The sequence below is a fragment of the Urocitellus parryii genome, chromosome 6 (genome assembly GCF_045843805.1).
Source record: "Urocitellus parryii isolate mUroPar1 chromosome 6, mUroPar1.hap1, whole genome shotgun sequence".
NCBI lineage: Eukaryota > Metazoa > Chordata > Mammalia > Rodentia > Sciuridae > Urocitellus > Urocitellus parryii.
In genome coordinates, this window is record NC_135536.1 from 131,424,597 (window position 1) to 131,450,943 (window position 26,347).

At 43.3% G+C, this 26,347-nt stretch overlaps 1 protein-coding gene across 3 annotated transcripts in view; it reads left to right on the top strand.

Moving 5' to 3' along the window:
• The first annotated feature begins 1,144 nt into the window (after positions 1 to 1,144).
• Positions 1,145 to 26,347, top strand: part of Homer2 (homer scaffold protein 2) — a 99,140-nt gene continuing 73,937 nt past the window's right edge. For 2 of the 3 annotated variants that reach the window (XM_026388135.2, XM_026388136.2), the window contains exon 1: positions 1,145 to 1,328. In XM_026388135.2, coding sequence (XP_026243920.1) covers positions 1,240 to 1,328 — 89 coding nt within the window. In that variant the 5' untranslated portion in view covers positions 1,145 to 1,239. Of the gene's footprint in view, positions 1,329 to 1,656; positions 1,779 to 26,347 lie in introns of those variants that run through there. The other variant, XM_026388137.2, reaches the window with a different exon arrangement.

Here is a 26,347-nt window from a genome sequence, read left to right on the forward strand (position 1 = left end):
GGAGGCCAGTGGAAGCCCACTGGGCAGACCTTTGTAGGCATGTTCAGTATATTGGTCTTTATCCCAAGGACAATGGGTGGATAGCCACTAAAGGATATTAAATAGAAGAGTGACATGATCACATTTGTATCTGAGAAATTACTGGCCACAGTGTGAAGCACAGATTAGGAGAGGAATTGGTGCTGCTGTGAGAAAACAGGGGAGGTTAGAAGGTGACAGTTGTGGTCCCAAGAGAGATGAGGGCAGGGCTAGGCTGCTGGTCCTGTTCCATTTGCTTGTCCTCTGACATTTTTACCGTCCTCAGATGCCAGGTTCATGTGAGCAGTGTGTTCTCAGCAGAAGATGATCCTGTGGAGGGCCCAGAGGGGGGATGAAGGTTAGGCTAGTCCCAGTGCCAGCCTTTGGTAGGGAATTAGGACCTGAAATATGGAGAGGTTAAGGATTAAGAGACTCTTCCTCCTTACCTTATTCTTTTGCCATTCCAAGTTGCTTTGCTCTAAGAGTAAAACCAAGCTTGATGAAGCCTCTTTAAAATCAGTGACCCTCCATGTGGAAGACCCCATCTCATCTTTACCTAGGGAAGAGCCTAAACCACCTGCTTCAGGGTGTAGTATTCTCCCTGCTGTGTTGCCTTCCAGAATTCAATGTGACAGGCACCCTAAAACCACCTAGCCTGGCAGATTAAGTGGACTTTAAGGAGAGGCATGGATGTGTCCTTTTCAGATTCTGGAGATCTGAACACTAATCTTAATTTGTGACCTTGGGCAAATTCCTTCCTCTCCTTGGGCCTTGGTTCTGGTTCTCTCATCTACAAACTAAAGGTAACCTCAAAGTCCCCACCAGCTGCGGGAGGGACTTCAAGCAGGATGCACTCGGCGCTGCGCCAAGCCCCGAGGTGGGTACGGGGTGGGGACACACCAGCGTGGGGTCGGCTAAGAGAAGGGAGCTGGCGGAGAGGAAAGCAGAGACTGCGCGGCGGTGCTGGGGACTTTGCACGCGCTACCGCGACCCCGCCTCTTGGTGGCCCTCGGCCTCGGGGCCACGAGGTTACGTAAGGAGCCGGGCGGGGCGGGGCGGGCGCCGCCCGATCGCGGCCGCCCAGCTCCCGGCGGCCCAGCCCCCGCCCCCCGCGCCTGGTGGCGGCGGCGGCGGCGGCAGCGAGAACAGCGGCAGCAGTGGCCGCGCAGCCCGCGGCATGGAGCGGCGCCTGGGCTAAGCCGGGCGCGCACGGGCCGCCGCATGTGCCGCGCAGGGGGCGGCTGCAAGCGGGCGGAAAGCGAGCGCAAGGGCCCCGTCGGAGCGGCCGCCGGAGCAGCGCCGGAGATGGGGTGAGTGTGCCCGCGCCGCGCTCCCCGAGGGCTGCGGGGCTGCAGCTCTGTGCGCTGGCGCGCAGCCCCTGACGGTCCACCCCGTCCCTGCCTCCTCCAGCCGACTTCTGAGCCTGGGGGGCGCGGACTTTCCCCCCGGAGCTGGGGCCCTTACCCTCCTAGCCAGCCAGCCGTGGGTACACCTGGCAGGGACCAGCGCCCCGGCCGGCCTCAGTGCCTCGACCATTCCGGAGTCCCTTCGCCCCCGGTGCGATCAACTCCAGGGCCTGTGTTTGTGAGTGTGAAAAACAGTTTGTCGTTTTCCATGTTTGGGTTATTCCAAGCAAAATAGAAATCGAAGTTTTCTTGGAAAAGGAACACATCAAATAGTAAAAACCTCCAGCGCAGGAGCAGTGGACTTTGAGACATCTTGGAGATGGCTGAAGATGTGGAAGTCTGTAAGGAACCTAGGTGAGGCTTCAGTCTTTTCAAACAACTGAGTAGATGTTCAGGAGGGAAGTTGAAATACTCTTTGAAGTGACTAATGTTTCTAAGTATATAAAGTAATTTAAAAAGCAGGATTGATTTCTCCTTAGTGTCTCTCTGAGCTGTGAGTCAGGGAGCCACTGTGCTAATAACAGTAATTCCTCACATCTGCTCACTGATGTGAGTACGTGGTGGTGTTGTGCTGTCCATATTCAGAGAATGGTTATTGTGCCCATTTTTCAGAAAAGGAAACTGAAGCCTGAAGTATTTTGATGCTATCTTCCAGGTTGTATAGCTGATGAGCTTTTGGAGAAGGTGGGCACTTAGTATAAGGTCATGGGCAGAACCAAGGCCTTTGCCTGATAGTGGGCATGGGGATAAGGAAGTGAACCAGAGTTCCTGAATCTCTTTGTTTTCTGCTGCTGAGCCCAGCGTTCTTCAAATAGACTTTATAAAAATTAATTAATTTATTTATTTTAATTAGGTATATATGACAGCAGAATGCATTTTGATTCATTGTACACTTCAAACAGACTTTTATAGAAACCAGAGACTTCTGCTGGGTCTGGAGATCTTGCTTTCCTGTTTGGGATGGGTGGGACATGGGAAGGCAAAGGTATGTGGAAAGGGGCAAAGTTGTCCTGGTGGCCTGAACCAGCTTCCTTGGGTCAGGGGCTTTATTGTCCCTTACTCCACATAAGTATCTGGAGTCATTTTACCCAGTGAGCCTTATTTATGAAGACTGCAGAGTGTTTGGAGAGAGCACAGGCAGGCCAAGAGGAATTTTGAGAAAGGGAGGCATGAGGGCTGTCCACCAATATGACCTGGGGGTGGGGGGAAGAGAGGAGAGAGGAAGTTTGTTTAAGATGTTGGTTCCCATCCAAGAGACTTCACACATATGGCAGCTGTGGGTGATTTTACCAGAGGCACCCTAGCTGCGAGGCAGTGTTTCTGTAACATTTCCGTGATTCCTCAGAGGACTATGAAAGAACTGATCTTTGAACAGGGGGAACCTTTGAGGATCTCAGATTTCATACTTAAAAAAAAAAAAAATGGAAAGAAGGAGTTGGCAAATGTATGTCTCAAGATGGAAGATAAAAGGAATCTGGTAATTTTAACTCTCTCTGCCCCCCGCCTCCCCGCCAACACAAAACCAACCCAGCAAACTTGTGTGATCAAAAACAAATATTGAAACTGTGGTTGAGATCAAATAGATCTGTGGAAATGAAAATGTTTTAAAACCTTAAAGAAAATGTCAGAAAATAATTTTTTGATTGTGGAAAAGCAGGGAGAATAGCTTGGGGATTTAGTTAAACTCAGAACATGTCTTCATGTAATTTTAATATCATTTTATAAATGTATATTATTCATTTCTTGTAGGTAAAGGCTGGTTTGTAACTCCTACCTACATCTGCCATTTTTAATATATCTGCTGCTTCTATAATTTATGTGAATGTACAAACCATGGTTGTAAATTGAGATTGAGCTAAGAGCAGGGTAAGCAGTTTAGACTGAGGAGGTGGAGGGAGCCATTTTAACCAAAAATAGAATCAATGTCATCCTTTCTGAGTGTTGTGTAGGATGGAGGGGGAAGAACCAAGAAAGGGCAGCCAGTAGGAAACCTTGCCATGGTCCTATGTTTTGTCATGGTTCTACTGTGTAGACATGTCCAGGAGTAAAGGAAAAAACAAAACAAAACAACAACAACAAAAAACCCAATCCATCTTAGTTTATCTCTCCCCACCTGACATGCCCTTCCTCCTTCAGACATTCACTGCCATTTCTCACTTCTCTTTTGTGAAGTGTTTTGCGTTAAGTGTGTGGTCTCCCTGGTGAGTTTGTGCTGTTACTCCCCAAGGCAACTATTTCATATCTGCTCCCCTTTTCAGATCTCTCTTCCCTCTTCCATACACATACTTCACCTCCCTTTTCATGGACAAAATAGCAGCCACAGACCAAGGGAAAGTCTTCGTTTTCCTGCCAGGCCTATAGTCTAGTGTGTAGCTGTCATTGTCTTCTGCCTGTTTGCTGGATAGCAGTCTCTCCTGCTCCCCTAGCAGAGGCCCACTTTTCCTGGTGTAGCCTCTATCCATCCCCTCTCATCTTTTCAGAGGATATCCTTCCTTTCTAACTTCCTTTCTCTCCAGAGTCTTTTCCATCAGTATAGGAACATGCTTTAGTTTAGCACTGCCCAATAATTTTCTATGGTGCTTGAAATATTCTATACCTACATGGTCTAGTATAGTGGCTACCAGTCATGGGAAGCCACTGGGCTTTTGAAATGTGGCTAGTGTGATTGAGAACCTGAATTTTAAACTTAATTTAAATTTAAATCACCATGTATAAGCTAGTGGCTGCCATATTGGATAGCACAGCTTTAGCCTTTTCCATTTTAAAAAGGACCTCTCCATCCAACCTGCATCCCTTTCCTGCTTCTGTTCCACTTCTTTGTTCCCCTTCTCCTGAAGACATTTCAAAATATATGTTCAAACACACCATCTCCACTTTCTTTTCCTACTATTTGTTTGTCCTCCTCCATCTACAGTATAGCTTCTGCTTCCTCCTCTGCATTGAAACTGCCAGATTTCTTCCCTTATCTTGTTTTACCTTACAGTGGCATTCTTCCCAAATGGCCACTCCCTCCTCCTTGAAACAGCTCCCCTCTCAGCTCCTGTAGCACCACATTTCGCTGACTTTCCTTTTGCCTTCCTGATTTTTTTTTTGTTTTTTCAGTATCCCTACTGGCCGCTCCTTTGCCTCAAATGGTAGGGTTGCTTAGGGACTGGTCTTGGTTTCGTTTCTGTGTCAATACTTCCTTCCTAGGTAATAGTATCCTCTCCCAACTTATTCTCCCATTTCCCCATGATGTTATCTGTCAGTGACCCTCATTTTTTTTTTTTTAAATTTCTAATATAGACCTTTCTCAGGGCTTCTGACTCTTGTTGATACACGGAGCTCTTGATATTCCTTGCAGTTCTCACCTTCCCTCTTGTCTTCTCCATCCTATTCAGTAGCCCCACTATCCCCTTATTTGCGAAGAATCATCTTTGTTTCTTACCTCCTACATTCAGTTGGTCCCATGGGTTCTACTTCCAATATATATCTGGAGAGTGCTCACCTCAACCCATAATCACAGATCCCATTCTAGTCCTGGCCATCATCACCTCCATCCTGGACAAACTTCCTAACATACCCCCTTCTGCTTTCGATTACCTCCAGTCCATTCTGCACCCAGAAGCTGGAATGACCAGCTTTTAAAATTGCAAATTTTTTAAAATTGCAAATCAGATGATGTTATTCTCCTTAAACACCCTTTACCAGACAAGATGCTGGCCCCTGCCCCATTTCCAGCTTCTCCTTTCTCCCTTTCACTTTGTCTCTCATTGCATTCTACTAACTCTTCTCCTCCCCAGGGCCCTTGAACTTGGTGTTTCCTCTGCTTGGATCTACACTTTCTCTTTCTTCAGATTTTGGTCAGGGTCACCCGCTCAGCCTTTCCAACCACCCCATCAAGAATACACTTTCCCAGAACTCTAACACAACTCCACCTTTGTATCCTACAGTTGCTTGTCATGACACATGTGTAATCATTTATTTATTGGTAGACTGATATTGGAAGAAGACTTATAATCTTTCTTCTTCCAATATCAGTCTACCAACTTAGGGCCTTTCCTTTTTCACCATTGTATCCAGCACCCAGCACAGTACCTGGCACCTAATAGACCTTCAATAAATATTTTTTGATGGAGTTAGTACTTGAATGCGGTGGCAGTTTTGCTTGGATACTTGCCTAGAAGTTGTGATAATTTTTGGATTACCTTTTATATAGCTTGATTAATTGGGAATTGTAAGGGCCAAGAGAGAAAGAGAGAGAATATAGTTTTCTTTTAATGTCAAAGCAAGCCAGTTAGCTTTCATTGTGATGTGGGTCAATTTTTGGTCTGTCTGCTGTCACCTGAGTATAGGGGTTTAAATTACATTTTTTATTCTTCTGTAAAAGGCTGGCAGAAGAGCCATCTTGTCTGCTGTTGTGACTTTTAGCTGATTTTGTCAGCTTTTACAAACCAGATCTATTGTATTACTGTTTGGCTTCACTTTACACTTATTTATTTTGTTTAGTCAAGATTGCCTTGCAATGTATGAATGTCACAATCTTGGTAATCTAACACCTCTGGCTGCCTTTCAGTAATCAATACTGATTAACTTTCTTTTGATGTTCATTTCTTCTTTAATTTTCCATTCTTCCTGAATCACACTGAATTACATAGTTCCTACAAATTATAGGGTTTTTCTTTGGGGTGTGAGTTAACTGAAATGGATATAATTACTCAGATATATTGAAGTAAACTTGTATTGCCTTGGTCCTGTTGTGGGGTTTTTATTTATTTAATTTGTTCTAATTAGTTATACATCACAGCAGAATGCATTTTGATTCATTGTACACAAATGAAGCACAACTTTTCAACTTTTTATTTCTCTGGTTGTACATGATGTAAAGTCGCACCATATATGCAGTCATACGTGTACCTAGGGTAATGATGCTCATCTCATTCCACCATCTTTCTTGGCCCCATGTCCCTTCCCCCTTTTCTCTCCCCTTTGCCCAAAGTTTCTCCATTCTCTCCCCACCCCCAATTATGGATCAACATCCACTTATCAGAGAGAACATTTGGCCTTTGTTTTTTTTTTTTGAGATTGGCTTACTTCACTCCACATGATATTCTTCAACTCTATCCATTTACCTTCATATGCTATACTTTTATTCTCTTTTAATGCTGAGTAGAATTCCATTGTGTATATATACCACAGTTTCTTTATCCATTCATCTATTGAAGGGCATCTAGATTGGTTCCACAGTTTAACTATTGTGAATTGAGCTGTTATAAACATTGATGTGGCTGTATCACTATAGTATGCTGATTTTAAGTCCTTTGGGTATAGACTGAGTAGTAGAATGACAGGGTCAAATGGTGGTTTCATTCCAAGTTTTCTGTGGAATTTCTATACTGCATTCCATAGTGGTTGCACCAATTTGCAGTGCTACCAACAATGTGTTGTGGATTTTTTAAACTTAGGTTCTCACAATCCCTTCATCTATAAGGTGATTGGCAAGTGCTGTTGGGGATCCAGAGATGAACAGATCTAGTTAGTTCTTGCCTTTGTGGAGTTTATATATTGAAAAGAAAGTTAAGCTCCGTACACAGCTTTGTGTTTAAATGCCATGAGTTTAAATAAGATTTTACAATCCACAGGTATAAGAGGTGGTGGTGGGTGCCCATCTCTTTGGGGAATTTAGGAAAGATACTCGTGTATACTATGGGGAGGTGCTGGAAATAGCATTTAGAATCACCCTCATTCATTGAGATGACCCTTTCCATTTTTATCTGAGTTGGAAAAATGTGCAGAATTTGGAAGGGAGTAGATGCTAAATGAGTATGTATTGAATGAATACTCTCTTTAGCTTTTTTGTTTTTGCTTTGTTTTATTTGTAAAATACAGTTTATTAGATAATCATGAGGAAAGAAGATGTTGAGGTAGAATAAGTTGTAGATAAGGGATCCAGTTGGAAGACCTCACTGAGAAGGAGGCATAAATGACCTGAAGGATGAAGAGTGACCCATGTAGTTATTTTGAGAAGAGTGTTCCTGCAGTATGAACAGCAAGTGCAGAGTCCCTCAGGCACATGCCTGGTATGTTAAAGAACAATAAAGAGGCTGGAGCCAATTAAGTGAGAGGAGGATTAAAGTTGAGATCAGGGAGGTAGCCATGGCCAGAACATGAGTTTGGATTGACTTTTACTTTGCGAAGTGTCATCATTCTTGTTGGAACAGCTCTGAAACTCGTGGCCTTGAGAATTGTTAGGATAGAGTCATAGAGACTATGCCGCTCACATAGTCTGCGGAGGGGGCACTCAGAGCAGAGCAGGTTTTTTTTTTTTTTTTCTAATGGACTCAATGGTTTGTATAAATTATCAGGTTTGACTTGGAGTCAAATGTATGGTCATCCTTAGCAAATTTATCAGAGCTCATTCATTTCTAGCTCAGTTTTATGGCCCTGCCCTTGTGTTGCCTTTACTTTTCTCCTCTACCACCAAAGATAGCTTTGCTTTTTTTCCCTAATTATAAAAACATTACACATTTCTACTAAAAAATACAGCATAAAGGATGAAGTGAAAATTACTTGTCTTCCCACGTCTTAGGGATAACCCCAGTCAGCATTTGGGCGTCTATCTTTGCAGGCTTTTTCCCATGTAGATGTAACTGTGTGTCTAAGTGTATGTCTACACAGAGCAAATGTATTTTTAACACAATGGAATCATCTCATACATCTGTTTTGTAACATAAGTTTTTCAGCTTAAAATATCTCAAGTGGACATCTTTTCATGCCAATAACTATAAATTGCAACATTATTTGAATACACACCTACTTCTATTTTGTCATTTTGCCAAATTATAGACATCTTTGTAAACCTATATAAATCCTTTCTAGAACAAGGCAGGGTATTTTTTTAAAAAGATATTTTGACAGTCATTTAAAGTAGTTGTTTGTTTTAAATGAATTACTGAAGGAAAGAAATGATGGAAGAGACCAAGATCACAATTAACATTGGGTAATTTTCAGTGTCTGTGTAATTTTGGGTGAGTCACTGTTCCCTAGTGAATCTCGGTAAGAACATCAAGTATTCATCGTTGTTGCTAAGGATGGTAGGTGGACTGAGACCCAACTACTCAGATTGTTTCTTTGTTTGGAAATATCAGGGCAGAGTAATTCTGCTTTAAGAATTGAATGAGAAAGAGACTCTTTGCAAACTGAGTACCCATGCCCCCACCTGGAAGGCCCCCTTATACTTCAAGGGCTCTTTGTCGGGTATATATTACACCCCTTCCTTAAAGGAGAATTCCCTTAGTGACAGAGACATATATACAGAAAGGACATTATATGTTTCAATTGTAAGGCAAATTTAAAAAAATATATATTTTTTAAACAATAAACCCTAGCTAAATTCAGTAAAGTGTCACCTCAGCCAGCACGGACATCCAAAACCTTTGGAAAAGCATTTACCTTGGGTTCACAGGTTGGAGCAAGGGCTTCTTTTCCATTTGACAAGAATAACTCCCTTCACCTTTGTCAAACATGAAGCAAACAGCAGACAAATTGCACATTTACAATAGAGAAAAGGGATTTTTCAGAATGCCAGAAGTCTCTGGCGTACGAAGTCCTGACCTTATAGATCCTGAGAATTACAATTTGCTTTTCACCAGTGTGAAAATAAATTGAGCAAAAAGATGCATCATGAGGAGTTGGGGCAAAAATATCCTGATTTGCCTTCGTTTTGATACTAGGGTCTTTTAAGCACTGCTTGTTACGTGTCTGCATTATCTAGGTATTGCGCATGTAGGCTGCCCCTGGGTTGTATTTATAGGTTTGGAGGTGAGAGCTGGCATCATGAACCAGTTTCCTAGCAGGGTGCATTCTGTGTGGGAAGAGCGGCAGGATGGAAGCGTCTCTAAATGCATGATGAAGTCTCCAGTAGTTCTGCCACCGAGGTGCTGTTAGTCATATGGTATCATTCTGGTAGAAATTATTTAAATTATATTTCAAATTAGCTTGTTAGAATAAAAATATGCTTGTGGGGAACACATTTAGACATTTGTCAAAGACTAGAGAGATTAAAAAAAAAATTTTTTTCACAAGCCTGGTTCCTTTGAGAATGCTGTGACCATGACTTCTACCTCTGTGTAGACAGGTTTAGGATAAGGCATTATCCATAGCCCAAGAAGTTAGCCTGTTAAAAAGACCTTTGGTACACAGGTGACTCTACCCAGAGGAGGGCCAAAGTGGGCTCCCAGCTATGCATGGGGCTGTAGCAGCCCCTTTCTTTTCCCTTCCTGAGGGAATCATAACCTGTGATGTGACCAAGCCCAGACAGCTCTTGATAACCTGCATCTCTGGGGGTATCCTGTCTGTGGGTTATGGGGTTGGGACTATCCACAGGGGCCTAATTAGTGAGGAATATTGCAGACCCCACTACCTGTGCATTATATCCCTTTTGGGATCTTTAATTGGGAAACCTTTTAATTGGAGTTGTTCAGATAAATGGAGAAAAGAAAGTTGCTTTGGCTTCTGTTGTCCTGGGGGAGGAGGGGTGATAGAGAAGGTCCTTATGGGGAAATGAAGTGGAACCTGTTCCAAGATGCTCAAAAGGGCAGGAAAAGAAGCTCCCAATGGAGGTGCATCCAGGCATATTTCAGTTTAGCTGGTGTGAAGCAGAGCTTTCTAATCCTCTGAGTGGAGTGAGGATATTTGGCTGTTTGATCCTGAGGTAAATTCATTGTCACCTGCCAGGGGACCTAGGAGGGGTGGTTAAATACACTCAGGTCCAACCCCAGCCCCTTGGCTGTCAATGTAAGCTTGGATAAGTCATTTTATTTCTGTTAAGAAGCTTTATTGTCTTCCCCACACACACCTGTATTGGGCACAGACCTCAGGGTTTCACTTATGCTAAGCAAATTCTCTACTACTAAGCTGTATCCCCAGCCCAAGCTTCACTGAAATTATCTGTTACATGATTGAGATGATTAAATAGAAGATGTGTGTAAAATGATGCCTGACACATAAGTATTTACTAAATGGTGGCCAGGTAAATAGCACCATCATCATTATCATCATCATTTTTACTTTGAGTGGCTAGTGGCTCTTGGGGTGCTTCTGGAGTAGTTGGAATTGAATACTTCTTAATCCCCTCAGGTACTCTCTGGGTCCTCACCTATTCTGCACTCTCCTTTGAGATCATCTACTCATTTCTTTCCTGGTCTTGAGCAGTGAGGGCTAGAGTTGGTTTCCTGTCATCAGGTGACCAGACAACATGAGGTTTGCCCTCTGAAGTGTCACCTCATATCACTAAGCCTTAGGTGGTGCAAGTAGAAGAATGTCACTGGGAATGTCAAGAGAACTGACCTGTATATACCAGTAGAAAAACTAGTCTGCCAACTGATTGCTTTCATTGGGAGGTGCACGTGGGACAAAAGAGGAGGAATTTCTCCCTGTTGTGGGCATTGGCCTAGTGATTTGTGTTGTTGTTTGGGAAATCCTTAATTTGATCATTTATATATTTATTCACTTATTCATTCAAGACATAGTGAACATCCACAAATAGTGGCCTTGTGTTAGGTACTGGTGTAGGTGCTAGGAACATAGTGATGAACGTCTTTGGCTCTATGATGCATATAATCTAGTGGAGGAGGTAGACATCAAACAGACATTACCTAATATTTAAACATGGAAGAATATGATGCCAGGAGCCATGTGGAGTGTTCAGTAGATTTCAAGGTCTCATCTCTTCAATCCCTATTTATTCATATGAATATGAACTCTTTTCTGAGCACCTTTCACTAACTCATATTTCTTTTCTTTTTTTCTTTTTTCTTTTTTTTTTTTTTTTGTGTGTGTATGTGGTGATGGGGATTGAACCCAGGGTCTTGTGCTTGCTACCAACTGAGCTGTATACCCAACCCTTAATTAGATTTGTGGAGGTAATGTTTGCTCATGCCTGGTTCTTAGCCCCTGTGTAATTTGGCCTCCAGTTTTTTTTTTTTTTCCTTGTGCTGTTGGGGATTGAACCCAAGGCCTCATATTCCTTTCTTGACTGTTTTACCTATGAACATCACTTGGATATTTGCACCTTCTCTGGGATTGGCACTAGGAAAGCCAAGCTTGACAGAACAAGGTTCTTACCCTTGTGAGGGAGATGGGTGGCGAGCAGATAATTAGGGCAGCAATATAAGCCCTGTTATTGGACTATGAACAAGAAGGAAGTGCTGAACCCAGAAATGAGTTAGAGAAGGCTTCCTGAAGGAGGTGACCTTCATGATGATTCTTGAAGGATGAGTAGGAGTTTCCCAGGCAGATAAAATGAGGAGGTGGGTGTTTAAGTGGAGAATGGTCCCCCAGGAAGCATTGAGGAATGGAGGTCAAGAACAGTGACCTTGGTCTCCGTCTTGGTTTGAGCATTCACTGGCTATGTCTGGAACAAGATGCTGAGCTTCCATTTCATCATCTGTGAAATGGGAATAACAATAGAACCAATACCATAGGGTTGTGTAAAGATTAAATGAAATATATTTTGATGTTTTAGTATTAATTGTAGGCATAGAGGCAGGCAAAAAAGAATGTGGAGTACAAGATGAGTATGGAGAAGGTCCCAGGAAGGTAAAACTATGAAGGATAGACCTTTGTGTTAAGGCTTTGGGATATAATCTTGTGGACAGCAGGGAGCTAACAATGGGTGAGGCCTGACCCAGGCAGTGGCATGCAGTGGCTTGGAGAGGAAGAGGTGATGTCAGGTGGGGTACAGAAACATGCTGTAGCATGGACTTTAGTCTGTAGGCAATGAAGAAAGAGTTTCCATTTTGAAGGGAAGAATAATACTTATTTTAGAAAAATTATTCTAGAGACAATAATGAGGGGTAGTATAGACTGAAGATATTGAAAATTAAGAGACCTCATAGTTAATAACCACAATTTAGGCAAGAAATGTTCAGAGTAGAAAGAATGGAGAGGACAAAGCAGATATAGCACAGATTTATATAATATAAACCTTCCCCTGTTCTGTAATGAGTTGAGGCAGCCTTTAGGAATGTACATAAAAGAGAAACAGATAGGTAAAGGTCCTAACAAGAATGGAGAGGTAGAAACCTTGAAGGTCTTTCCTATATAGTTGCTAAATTTGTACACAAATTGAGCTATCATTTAATGAGAACATACTAGGTTGGCATCACCATGCAGAGGGCTGTCTATACTCTCATTATATCTCATGTAATTCTCTTAGCATCTCTGCCTTCATAATTGGAGAAACCATATGAGAGATTTAGTAACCTGGCCAAGCTCTCAGCCAGGAAGTGGCAGAGTTGGGAATTAAGCTTGAGCCTGTTAGAGAATAAAATTCATTTTCTGGAGGCCAGAGCCTTTCTGAGAGTCATGAGGGAGGTGGATTTACAGCCCTTGCTTGTTGGGGTGAGAGAGAGAGGTTGAGTTGTCAGAGGTGTGGATGTTTTTAGGGTCTGTGACTGATAGTGGTTAACATTGACTAAGACTGGGAACATGAGGGGAGTTGTAGTTCTTTTGGAGCAAATGATGAGAATTTAGTTTGGGGTGGATGTGGTTGGTGAATTTCCACTTGTGGTGGGCCATCCATGGGGTTCCCTCTATAAGTAGAAACTCACTTCTCACACTCAGCCATTAGGTTAGAGTCACATATACAGATTTGGGAGCCATCACCTCTGAGATGGATTTGACCATCCAAGGAGAAAGTAAGTTAAGAAGGAAAAAGATAAAACTACAACTGAAAGGAAGAAAGACAAACCAGTGAATGAGACTGAGAGATGATGAGACCCAAATGGAGGCTGTTGTAGAAGAGGTATTGTAGAAGCCATGGGAGAGAGGCTGCAAAAGGGGTATGCTCAACAAGGTCAAAGGCCTCAGAAAGCTTAGAGGAGGGTGGGGACTGAGAACACTGTAAACTACTGAGAGTGGGATGGTAGGGCCCTGATGAATTTTGAGAACAACTTCAGCCACATGTGGAAAACAAATTCCTTTGTTGTCAAAATTCATTTAAGGAGTGAGTATGTGGGGAGCGGGTAGAGAAATCTAGCTGGAGAGGAGGGTGGACTTGAGGGAGAGTTAGAACTGAGGAAAGACTGATTTTTTTTTTTTTTTGTGTGTGTGTGTGTGTGTGAATTGAACATGTTGGGAGGCTGAGGACAAAGAAAACAAGAGATTGAAAATGGTAGAGAAAGGGGAGACTGTGAGGCTGGAGGCAGGAAGGAGCTAGTGCAGAGCTTAAGAGAAGGGGTTAGCCTCCAGAAGGGACCCTGGAGGATCATCCTCAGATACCAGGTGCAGGCACAGAGGCATTTTGAGGCTGTGGTAGGAAAGGAAATAAGGGAGCTGGGTTGGCTAACTTCCTTCTCTGTGTGACCCAAAGAATTGATCTGAGAACCAGGGGGAAGATCAAGAAAAAAGGAAATGGGTTTATATAGCTGCTTATGGGATCTGGGCACAGAGTTAGTAGAAGCAAATACAGATTTATGAATACTTCAAAGGTCACTTGAAGCAAGAAGGTGAGATTCTACAGGTGGCCACAGTTAGATGGCTTGCCAACATGCCAAATGACTTGGGAGGGGGAGCAGAGGCCATCAGTCCCAGACCAGAGAGTGGGTGCACAGGGATGGCCACAGACTCTGAGTGCTTCACTCTCTGAAGCTATGGGACAACTTGTAAGAAGAGAGAGCATGCTCCATCCCTATCAGTCACCTCTCTGCCCTTGTATCTCCCTGTAGCCAGTCATTGTTCTCTTGTTAATAATTCTTCCAGACTTTTTCTAAAAAATGCATTAAAATTCTTGCCAGCATGACCTCTTTGAGTAATGCGATCTGTGAGTTTATTAACCTCTGTGAGAAGAGAATTTCTTTGCTCCATGGGAGCGGATAATCTCTTGGAGGGAGTGAGCATTAATGTGCTGACCTGGAAGGTTAGCTTGATACCTGAGGGCAGAGACAGTGTAGGGGCAGTTTATCTGTGTCTGTTCTCCTCCCCCACACCATGTGACTTGGCCTGTATCCCACGAAAGATGGACTGATTGCTTCTGCATGTCACTGTCCCTCAGCCCACTCACTGAGTCTGGCAGCAGCCCAAAGTTGAGTTGGTCACAGAAACCAAATGATACAAGTCTTTGTTTTTCTCATTCTAATTTTCTAAGAAAGAGAAAGTTGGAGATGAAAGTGTTGAGTCTTATGAAAATGAGAATAACTAGACTTGTGTCATTCACAGTGGCCTGGGAATCCACTGGAGTTGGGAGGGGTGGCAGGATATTTACTACATGACCATGTTGAGACACATCCTGTGTCATCCCAGTGTTGGCCTTCAAATGTGCACATGTAATGGATATTTTACATAAGCAACTTTCAAGGCGTCTAGCTAAATAGCAATGATTCATGACTCCATCTTCATTAGTTTGATAGTTGGAACATGCCATAACCTAGCCTGATCTGCCTGCCCCCTGTGTACCCCTGATGGGTCCATGCCATCTATATTATTTATTACATAAAAAACTTAATCATAATATCCAATTATCACAACAAATTGTCATCATCTGTGACTCCCCCACTCTTGCAAACCAGACCTGTTCTTTCCAATAAAAATATGATGGCCACATATGCAATTTCACATTTTCTAGTATCCACATTAAAGTATGACAGGAAGCCAGGCATGGTAGTGCTCTTTTGTAATCTCAGTTATTCAGGAGGTTGTGGAAGGAGGATAACAAATTCAAGGCCAGCCCCAGCAACTTAATGAGGCCCTCTCTCAAAATAAAAAGGGCTGGGGATGTATGTAGCTCAATGGTAGAGGGACTTTGGGTTCAATTTCTAGTACTGAAAACAAACAAACAAAAACCCATGTGATGGGCTGAGGATATAGCTCAGTTGGTAGAGTGCATGCCTTGCATGTACAAGGCTCTGGGTTCGATCCCCAGCACCAAAAAAAAAAATTAATATTTTAATGCTTTTTAAACCAATATATCAAAAATGTTATCATTTCAACATGTGATCAGTAGTGAAGTGAGGAAAAGATATGATCCCTCTGTCCATGGAATTTACATTCTAGTGAGTTAGACACACTCCAACTGTCATTGTGCCCTCCATGTCCTCATGAAAGAAGACCAATCTATACATGGATCCACCAATAAAACCACTGCAGGTTGTTCTCAGTTCCAGAGGGAAAGAAGCAAGGGCTGAGAAACTTTACAGTGTGTGGTTAGGAAATTCCTCTCTGAAGAGGTGACATTTAAGCTGCTCCCTCATGTGAAGAAAGAGAGCAAGGTGTTCTAGGTTAAGGGAGAAGCAAATGCAGGGTACCTAAAGTGGGGAAGGGTTGTCCCAAATACTTGAGAAATTGAAATCAGATCACCATGTCAGGATCAGGATCAAAGCACATGAAGGAAAGAGCCCAGGCTGGGATTGGAGAGAGAGGCAGGTAAGGACGAAATTGGGTAGGACCTTGGAAACTGTGGCAGGGACTGTGGATTTTACTTGAGGCGTAGTGGGATTGAATTCAATTGAATAAGACTAAAGGACTGCCTGCCACTTGGTCCTCGTTAAGTTCTAAGTAGACCACACTAGTGCTCTGTGTTGAAGGGGTTGGGAGGGGGCGAGAATTGAAGCAAAGAGACTGGTGCAAAGCTGAGGCTAGAAAGGTGTCAGAGGAGAGGGAGGGAAGGGGACAAGTTCCACACATGGCTTTTTTAGAAGTTCCTGATGGATGATGACACATGGCATATGGGATGAGGAAGAGAAAGGAAATAAAGAGGATCCCTTTGGTGTTTGGCTTATGCTGCTAGTAGATGTGGGGAAGTTTGTAGGAAGAGCAGGTTAGAAGGAAGGTGAGGGAGCCAAGTTCAGTATCATTAGTTTGAGAGTGTGAGTAGAGCTGGGGAGGAACCAGTTAATTTTATGAACTTAGGCTCAGCAGAGAGGTCAGATGGGAGAAGATTGGGCAAAGTCACTGAGGGAGAAGGCAGACAGAAAAGGAAGGCTCAGGATCCAGCCTGGGGTACCCATCCTTTAGGTGGCCATAGAGGAGGAGGAGTGGTCAGTGAGAGAGGAGGAAACTAGAGTGGTGGCCAGTTGATCTCAAGAAAGAGGACTTAGACATTGGCATCAAATGCTTCTGGAAGGAGAACTGGGGCCAGGAGTCCTGGCAGCAGCTGGTACCCCCTACCTGAGCCAAGTCAGTGTTGAGGTGGGGCCAGGAGCACAGCAGGTTGGAAGGTAAATGGGAGTCTGGGAAGGGGAGTTGTGTGGAAATGTGTGGACCACTTTTTGGAAGTTGACTATTCAGGGGGCAGAGAAATAGGACAGCAACAGGAGACTGTAGGGAGAGGGAGAAGGTATCAAGGAAAGACACCGATGGGAATGCTACCAGAGAGGAGGATGAGAGAGGAGCCAAGCCCTTGAGAAGATGAGAAAGTTGGAGTTCAGAGCACCAGGAAAGGATTGTCCTTTGGAGGTGGGAGGGGAAGCACCCTCCCATGGAAAGGAGGTCACTGTGGGGATGATGCAGGCAGGCTTGGGTGTGGTGGGAAGATATGGGAGTCCCATTTGTACCTCCTATCTTTTCTCTGAAGTGGAGGCTGGGTCATCAACTGAGAGAGCAGGGGTGGAGGATAAGGTGTGGGAAGTTGGAGAAGAAGGTGATAGAAAATTGTCTGGGAGTGGGTGGCAAACCTACCAGAAAAATACAGGCCTGTGGCCATTGTAGAGTGACAGTTTGAGGTCAGAGAATGTGAATTTAAAGTGAAACTCATCCACCCAGTTTTGTAATGTTGCCCAGTGGCTTGGGTGTGGGCATGGAGAAGGCAGATGATAGGCATCTGGTTGGGGTTTGCTAGGCTGGGGAGGCACGGTATTGGCCTGGGATTGACAACAGTGGTAGGCCATGGAATGGTTAGGAAGAATGTGAAGCCAGTAGGTGGCCAGTGGGGAGGGGTAAGTCAGTGGATGGAGGGCTCTCTGAGGTGGGATACACCAGAATGAGCTGGAAGTATCAGCCATGTGGGCTGGATGGGAAATATGCAGTTCACATTTTTAAGTGATGAGGGGCCCAGCATATAGCTGTGGGCGAGAGTCACTAAAAGAGAAGGGGGAAGAAGGCATTGGCATGAAGGAGGCCAAGGAACTGAGTGCAGGGTATTGAGGGTCATGTGTATAGGTGACAGTAACAGGAGGCAGGTAGAAGAAGAAACTGGGCTGGTTGCTAAAGCTCTTGATTGATAGCAGGAACTTGGAGGCAGGTGATGGTGGGTAGGAGGCAGGTACCTGGAATGGCCCTACCTCCAGGAGTGTGGAATGAGTCTCAAGGACCCCAGTCCCCTCCCTTTGTGTCCTGCATGCATAGGAGCACTAGGGACAAAACGGCTTTGTGTGTTTGTTGGAGCATTGTTCTCAGGGACCAGCTGGTTTTAGTTAAAGCATGAAGGTGAAAGAGTATTCTGACAAGAGGTGCTGGTGCCTGCTGTCATGAGCCCATGAGGATTTGGAAGAATAGAGAAGAGTGGAGGACCAGCTCATATTTGAGGATATACAGAGCAGGAGGTACCCTGACTGATACTAGGTGACTTAGGAAGGTATAGCCTCCTGGCTGTCCCTGAGGTACAGTGATGGCTTGTGTTTACATCTCGGCTGTGAGAGTAGGGCAGATCTTTTGTGCATGTGAGAAAGACATGCAGATTTTGAGAGGAGGTGAGCTCTCTGGACCCAGCTCATTGATGCCCTGAATGCTTTGAAGATGTTAGTCAACGTGTAAAAGAGCAGTAAGGAAGGAGGCAGAGGGCCGTGCTGCATTTGGTTCTGGGTGCTCAAGAACATCCAGATGTAGATGTGAGGAAGGACTTTTGGATGAAATGCAGAGTGAGAGGGGTCTGGGCAGTGCTCTATAGGGATGGTTAGAAGGAGGGGTTCTTATTATGGGGCCTGTGAATACCCCCCTATGGACAGTTGTAGATATGAATATGATTTTTTGTGGAGGGCATTTTAATCAGATATCCAAAAGGGTCCTTAACCCAAAAGAGATGAGCATTACTTGTTTAAAGGACTTGGGCATATTTGGCTTTAAGAAAGGAGAACCTGGACCAAGAGGTAAGAGTAGGGGGAGGAGAAAGCTGTCTCCATGTAGATGACTAGCTGCCATTGGTGTCAGACTTGTTCTGTGCCAACCCAATTGGGACTCAAATCAGTAGGGAGGAGCCTAGGTCTGACTCTGTGTGGGTGATTGGGGGGCTGGTCATCCCTATCACAAATGAGGTATGCACAGAGCAGGTAATAGGAGTTGGCCTTCGATGTCAGCAGCTCCTTTGTCCAAACCTTCTTGTTCTGAGTTGTTGCCAGGTTTCTGTCCTCTTTAGGGAGTCAGTCTTGGGTACTGGGCTTTACTGGGAGTGATGTGACCCCTATAAGTGCACAGCTCAAGTTGTGGCAGCCCCTGGAAGCTTGCCTGCCTGTCTCTTTCTGGAGACAGCATGTCCAGTATCATCTTGGATTAAGTGAGCTTGTCTTGGGGACTCAATTTACCTCTCTATGGTATGAGAACAATGTTTCATCTGGCATTGCTTCTGGGTGTGGGTAGTTCCTCTCCATATCTCTATCAGGATGGTGAGCCCACCTTCACAGGCCCTGAGTTGCCCACTTAAATGGTCTCTGGCATTGGGTTGTCTTCCATGACATAGGGTTGTGTCAGTTGAGCGCTGAATTCACCAAGCTGGGGTGAGCACAGATTTATCTCTTAGGGCCTTGTACACGCCATACATAATGTTTCTGAGTGGTGATTAGGACTTCTCCCTTATTTTGGCACCAATAGAATCTGACACTAAATTCAAGGGTGACTCCCATGGGATCAAACTGCTAATCAGTCCAGTTTGCCTCTGTCTATCTTTCTTTCCTCTCTAAAGACTTGTTTGTTTACAGCACTCATGCCTTACCAAGGGTGGAATATGCTGAAAAACTGGAATTAGAAGCCTGATTGAAAACCATATCACTTGCTTCAAGCCACTACTTGGCTTCTCCCATGAATTTTGAATGCTCTGAAAGCTCTGCCCCATGAAGGAAACAATGTCTCGTGCCTTAAATAATTAAGTGGAGTACACTGATCATGATGGTATGGACCCAGGCTGGTTGCACTATAGCCCCTGAGGGCCTCTCTTTTAGGAGCAGACCAGGTGGAGACCCAAGGAGGTTGTCCTCATAGCAAAAATTGATGCAGGTTCAAATGGAGGCCTTTTAACATTTAGCAAAATTTGCACAACTGTGGAAATGTCACAAAAGAGGAAGAAGATGACATGATATGATGTGAGTTTTTCTGAGTGGATGCATCCATCTCTTTCTGTATCAGACCCATGGATTCTTAGCTTGTCTTATTTTGTTCCTCCATTGCTCTAGAACTGTCCTTGTGAGATGACTGTGGCCTCAGGCTAAGTCTGGACTTCCTTACCACTGTGGGATTGGAACTGGCTTCTCTCTGCCTTTGGTGGAAATTTCTGGGAAAGCTGTACAGGGAAGAGAAGGTTGCTTTATTTTCTGACAGAAGACCCTTCCTTTAGGAGCAATAATGGCATTTCAGAATTGGCTCATTTTCTGACTGTTTGCCTAGTCTATGATTGCACAAGATCCTTATCTCCAAGGTCACAGAATAATATGCTGTGCAGTCAAGGTCATGCCAGATGGTCATTGTGGGATCTTATTTGGTTTCTGTGGAAGAGTGAGTTCTGCCAGGGTAAGGGAACTAATATTTATTGATCATTTATGTGTATTGTTTCATTCAAGCTTCACATTTTATGGATGAGGAAGAACCCAAAGTTCAGAGAAGTTAAGTTACTTGGTTAGGATCACACAGTCAGGACACAGAATGGAGCTGGTGAGTATATATGTTGTCCAGCTCTAAGGCAGGTAACTCTAAGGTTTGTATTTTATAAGACTTTTACAGCTGCATGAGAAAAACAATTTTTATTTCAAAAGTATAACTTGAGGTTTAAGAGCAAAGGCACAGATATGCTTCAAGAAAGCTTAATTCATGCAGAAGTTTAAAGTAGGGGCTATTCTAATGTTGTGACTAAATCATCTGTAGATTTCTTTTACCCAGGACCTACTGAGCCATTCTGTTATCTTCTGTTTCTCACTCATCTGTGTCCCAGATTTTCCCTGTTGTTTTTCTCAGATTTCAATAAAGATTCTAAGAATGATAGGTTTTCAGTCTTATTGGACTGTATTTTGCAATCATATTTATGACGTGATATTATTCAGACTGTGCACTAGGAATCTAAATGTCAAATAAGTAAACCTGTTGGGCTAGATCTACATTCAATCAATTGTATTGATGTGTGTGGGCGGGGGTAGGGATACAGCTAAGGGTCTTGTGCATGCTAGGCAAGCAGTCTGCCTCTGAGCTATAGCTCCAACCCAATTATATTGATTTATCTTGATTCAAAGCAAGCTTGCTAGAGCCCACGTTGCTCACTTTCTTTTTGGCTATTAATCAGAGACTTTTCCACCCTCCTCAGTGTTCACACTCTAGATGGTTACCTGCATTCCTGCATTATTTGTCTCAGAGGAGCATGAGAGGTTTTTGTTTTTGTTTTAGCCAATTGTTGCATTTGCTTGAGTGGAAACATTAAACAGGAAGATGCCTTTGGTGATGTGGATTTCAGGAGTGGTTTCCCAAACAGCACTTTATCTCCATAGAGATTGAGGATTTCAAGCCAGCCAGGTGAGAGGGCAGACTGACTCTGAAATTTGATTCTTTTTGTGCATCTTACAAAAACTGATTGTTTGGTTTATTTTATATGCCATTTTCTCCTGGAGCAGTCTTTGACCCACTGAAGGCTAAAGTAACCTAGCAAATAATGAATATATCTTTTTTAAAAAATATTTATTTTTTAGTTTTTGGTGGACATCTTTATTTTTATGTGGTGCTGAGAATCGAACCCAGCGCCCCATGCATGCCAGGTGGGCGCGCTACCACTTGAGCCACATCCCCAGCCTCATGAATACATCTTAATAAGAAAGTCGTAGATTGAAATTATGATCTGACAACTAGATAGGATTTTGTTAAATGTTTATTGCTGGAAGAAGTTCATGGTTGAGGTCTTCTAGGCAATCTGGTTTAGAATGAAAGATTTTAGTAGCTTCTGGAACTTTTCCTCATGATAGTTAAAATTAATTCCCCCACATCCTTGGGATCAAATGTTTGTGTGGCTGAGGCAGAAACCACTGTCTGTGTTCAAACCTCTGATGTTCCAAGGGCCTCTGATGCTTTATGCTTGGGCTTATCAGAATCAATAGCTTTATTTAGGTCACTTGTGTTCAAGTGGTATCCAGTGAGAACAGAACTGCATACAGGCAGTCCAGGTGGGGTTACCTTACAAACAGTAGATTTAACCCAGTAAAGCATTTCTTACATCCTGACTTGTTCCTCCTCCTTTTGCTGAATTAATTAATATTTGCTGTGTACCTCCAGGGGTGTCTAAGACAAACTTGGCTCTTGTCCTCATAGACCTCAGTATGGCAGAGAAAATGTGTAATGAATAATTACAGAAATATTTACCCAATTATAACTCATTCATTCACTGAGTTTTGCTTAATATTTAATGTGTTTTAGGCACTATTCATGGTATTGGGCACATCAATAAACCAGAAAACTAAAAATTCCTGCCTTCATGAAGTTACATTCTAACGAGACCCACAATACATGAAAATGTAAAAAATAAGTAAATTTTCTGGCATGAATGTTAGAAGGCCGTAAATGTCTTGAGAAACAGCAGAGGCAGGTAAAGGGGATTGGGAGTATAGAGCTGAGCTGGGGAGGGTGTTGAATTTTCTATAGTCGAAATGGTTCTATCCCTACAAAGTTCATATGTTCAAACCTAATCACCAGTGAATTGGTATTAGGAGGTAGAGCATTTGGGGAGTAGGTCATGAGCTCTCAGAAATAGGATTAGTGCTCTTAAGAAGAAGTCTCAGCAAGGCTGGGGTTGTTGCTCCGTGGTAGAGCACTTGCATAGCATGTGTGAGGCACTGTCCTCATAGATCTCAGCTTTATCAGCACCATATTAAATATAAATAAATAAATGATTTTTGTCCATCTACAATTAAAAAAAAATCTAGAAAAAAATAAGTCTCAGCTCCCTTGCCTCTTCCACCATTTGAGAACACAGCTAAAAGGTGCTTTTCATGAACCAGAAGGTGGGCCCTCACCAGACTTGCTGCACCTTGGTATTGGACTTCCCAACTTCCAGAACTGTGAGAAATAAACTTCTTTTGTTTATAAGCTACCCAGTCTTAGTATGAACATATTAGGAGAATGTGTATTATTTTCAGAGAATGAACTCTATAAAGTAACAATTATAGATGGGTTGGAGTTACTGGTAATGACAGGTTATGACAGAATTAGAGAGGCTGAGGGAAAGGAAAGAGAAGTTCAAGAACTGAGAGGCCAATTGGAAGATCATATCATATATGTATGGAAATAATTGAGAATCATAACAGGTGTAGTGTAGGAGAAAGAGACTGTGATCCAGAAGCTAAAATCATCAAGAGAATGAGGGGGAGTAACATGGAGATTGGTGGTTAATGCTGCCGTGAGGCGTTGACAGAATCTGATGAGAAGATAGAATATTTGGATTGTTCCTTAAAGCCTGGGTTGACAGCCTTGGAAGGAAGCATAAGACTGAGCCTATTTACCCAGAGACCAAATAGGCATCTCCAGAGGGCTTCAACCTGAACATGTGGTGGGGCCAGAAGAAGGAAAAGGGCAGAGGGGGCTTAGGAAGAGGGAGGATAGAACAAGGGTATGGAACACCACTGGTGAAATGCACAATGGAACAAATGTAAAGAGAACCTGAAGCATCACGTTGGGCTCAGAGACTCAGGTGACTGTCACTTAATAGCCCTGTGTGGACTTGGGCAAGTTACCTAATCTTTTTTTCTTTTCTGTTTTCCTTTGTAAAATGAAGACATAGCTGCTGACTTCTCAAGGTTTTAGGAAAGATTAGGTGAGGTCATCTATATGTTGGTACCCAGCACATAACAGATGATCCATAAACATTACCATTTCCAGGAACTGCCTTTTCCAGGAACTGCTGAGATCTTTGTGGAGTCCATCTCAGCACTGCTACATGACCATGGAAAGGCATTTCCTATTTAGAAAACAGATCTCAAGAAAGAAACATGAATTTCCCCACGATGTTAGTGTGCGTGGAAACATGCGAGTCTGAGGATGGAAACTTGAAGAAGCATGCTTTGAGATTAAAATGAAGTAGGGAGAGGTTGACACACAGACCATCTGGCCCTTTGGAGGAGATGGGTGACATGTCCTTGGCGCAAGGGAACAAGCACGGGCTGTTCTGGGGCCAGCACACATGAGCCCCAGCTGCCTGGACACCTGCTGCTGGCCTCGTTCTGCTAGAAGATGATCATTGAACCTTTTCCAAAAAAGAGAAGAAATTCTTGAAGATCCAGTACTGTAGCCCCACATCTGATCAGTCATAACCTGTTACCCATACAGCAGCCTGAGCATTCCACAGAGTGCACATTCTTCTGTTAGTCATTTATTTCTCCCTATCAGAGACATACCAATGCTCTGTACATTTTCTTTCTAAATCCAAGAAGTATATAAGGAACTTTACTGGGTGTTAAGTGGCTTCCCCTCTTGTTCTCCTGCTCTCTGTGCACCACGCTCTTTTACCTTTGTTGACACGTTTTCTGGATGCCTTTCTCTCTCAGTTCTGATGGGAACATATCATGTAAGACATAGTTATGGCCATTGAGTTAACCTAGTAGAACTGTGTTTTCTAACTTCTTCTTTTAGGCCAGGCAGGGCATTTTGGGAAAGGACACTTGTGCAGCACGTTGGGAGTAGGTTGCTGGTGGGGAAGCCATAAATCAGGCCTCTAGCTACCTGGAGCTTAAAGGGTCAATATGCCTCAGCATGCCTGTATGTGTGCCTGGGAGGAAAGCAATACCTACTAGTTCTGCTGTAAAGAGGGGTTCTCAGTTCCTAATATCCCGCAACAAGGATCTGCTTGTTTGACTTTGGCATTACACAGGGTCCCCCTAGCTGGGAACTGATCCCCTAAGCCCTTTGAGACTTGTGTTCTTCCTAACCTCTGACCACATCTTCAAGCATTTCCTCTATTAAGGCACTGCAAGCACCCCAGAAATGAAGACTTGATACATGCCCAAAGTGACTTACAGCTCATTTTGGGGGGGGTGGACAACACACCTATAGCTACTCAAAGATAATGTACAATGACATAAGGGCCACAAAGGAAGTACAGAGAGAGTTAGGCTCCGGGGAGCATCCAGTATGGTTTTGTCTGATGCCTCTCACTTGGAGAATAAGTGGCCAATTTTCATTTTCCCAAGGGTGGTAAGTTTCTGATCAAGATGAGCTGTGGATGCTGACATGAGCAAGAGGCATTTCTGTTGGAAGGCATAGGTATGGTGTGAGCAGGAGCTTCTGCAAAGGCAGGTAGAGATGAAGGCTAGGTGTGACCTTGGATTTCATGTCAGCAGTGTCTTCACAACCCATTTTTAATATCTGTACAGGGTGGGCACCTGTGGTTGGTCTGAATGGGTCTTAGTTGGCATAACATAATACAAAAGAATCAAGTGCACAGAAAGGCTCTCTTCAGTTCTGTACCACTTGTTTGAGGTCCACAAGGGCTTTCTATTAAATGTGGCCTCTCTGCTTCCTCCAAACCAGCATACACCCAGTGCTGTGGGGCTCCATAGAGCTGTGGGCACAAACTATTTTTGTACTCTTTCAAATGCCTGTGTTTATTTTTAAACTCAAGCCTTTGTAAAGCAGGGTTGTATCAGGCAGTTTTTGCTTTTGAGTAAAAAGGTTCTCTTAGGCTGATAGAACCTGAAAAAGGTGTTCTTGATTTAAAGTTGTGCAGTGTCACAATGCATGTATCTGGCTTTATAGGAAAGAACTAATATGCTTTTTAAAAAATTCTGAAAAGAGAAAACCCACATACAGTTTACTAATTTCTTAATATATACTGGTAGATCTGTGTAGGGCAGTGATGCTAACACAAGGAAGGGTTCTCTATGTTGGGGTTAGGGGCCTAGGTGTCAAGCTGGGATGAGTCTGAACTGCCACTTCCTCCAACCACCCAACAACAGGAGCCTAAGGACCAGAGACTTTGAATAGAATGTCTCTTATCTTTTAAGCATATACAAGTTATAACTGAAAAATTAATGAGATTAACTTAGAGTTCAAGATGGAAGATTCAGTGCTTGGGTGTATTTATACCATCTGTCCCAGAACCCATTAAAATGATAATAAAGAGATTATGCAAATTGGTGCGGCCAGTTTGGAAAGCAGTATGGAGATTCCTTAGAAAGCTGGGAATGGAACCACTATTTGACCCAGCTATTCCCCTTCTTGGACTATTCCCTAAAGACCTTAAAAGAGCGTATTATAGGGATACTGCTACAACGATGTTCATAGCAGCACAATTCACAATAGCTAGACTGTGGAACCAACCCAGATGTCCTTCAATAGATGAATGGATAAAAAAAAAATGTGGCATTTATACACAATGGAGTATTACTCTGCAATAAAAAAATGACAAAATCATGGAATTTGCAGGGAAATGGATGGCACTAGAGCAGATTATGCTAAGTGAAGCTAACCAGTCCCTAAAAAACAAATGCCAAATGTCATCTTTGATATAAGGAGAGCAACTAAGAACAGAATAAGGAGGAAAAGCATGAGAAGAAGATCACCATTAAACAGGGACGAGAGTGGGGAGGGAAAAAGAGAAGGGAAATTGCATGGTAAAGGAAGGAGACCCTCATTGTTATACAAAATTACATATAAGAGGAAGTGAGGGGAAAGGGGAAATAAAACAAGAGAGAGAAATGAATTACAGTAGATGGGTTAGAGAGAGAAGATGGGAGTGGAGGGGAGGGGGGATAGTAGAAGATAGGAAAGGCAGCAGA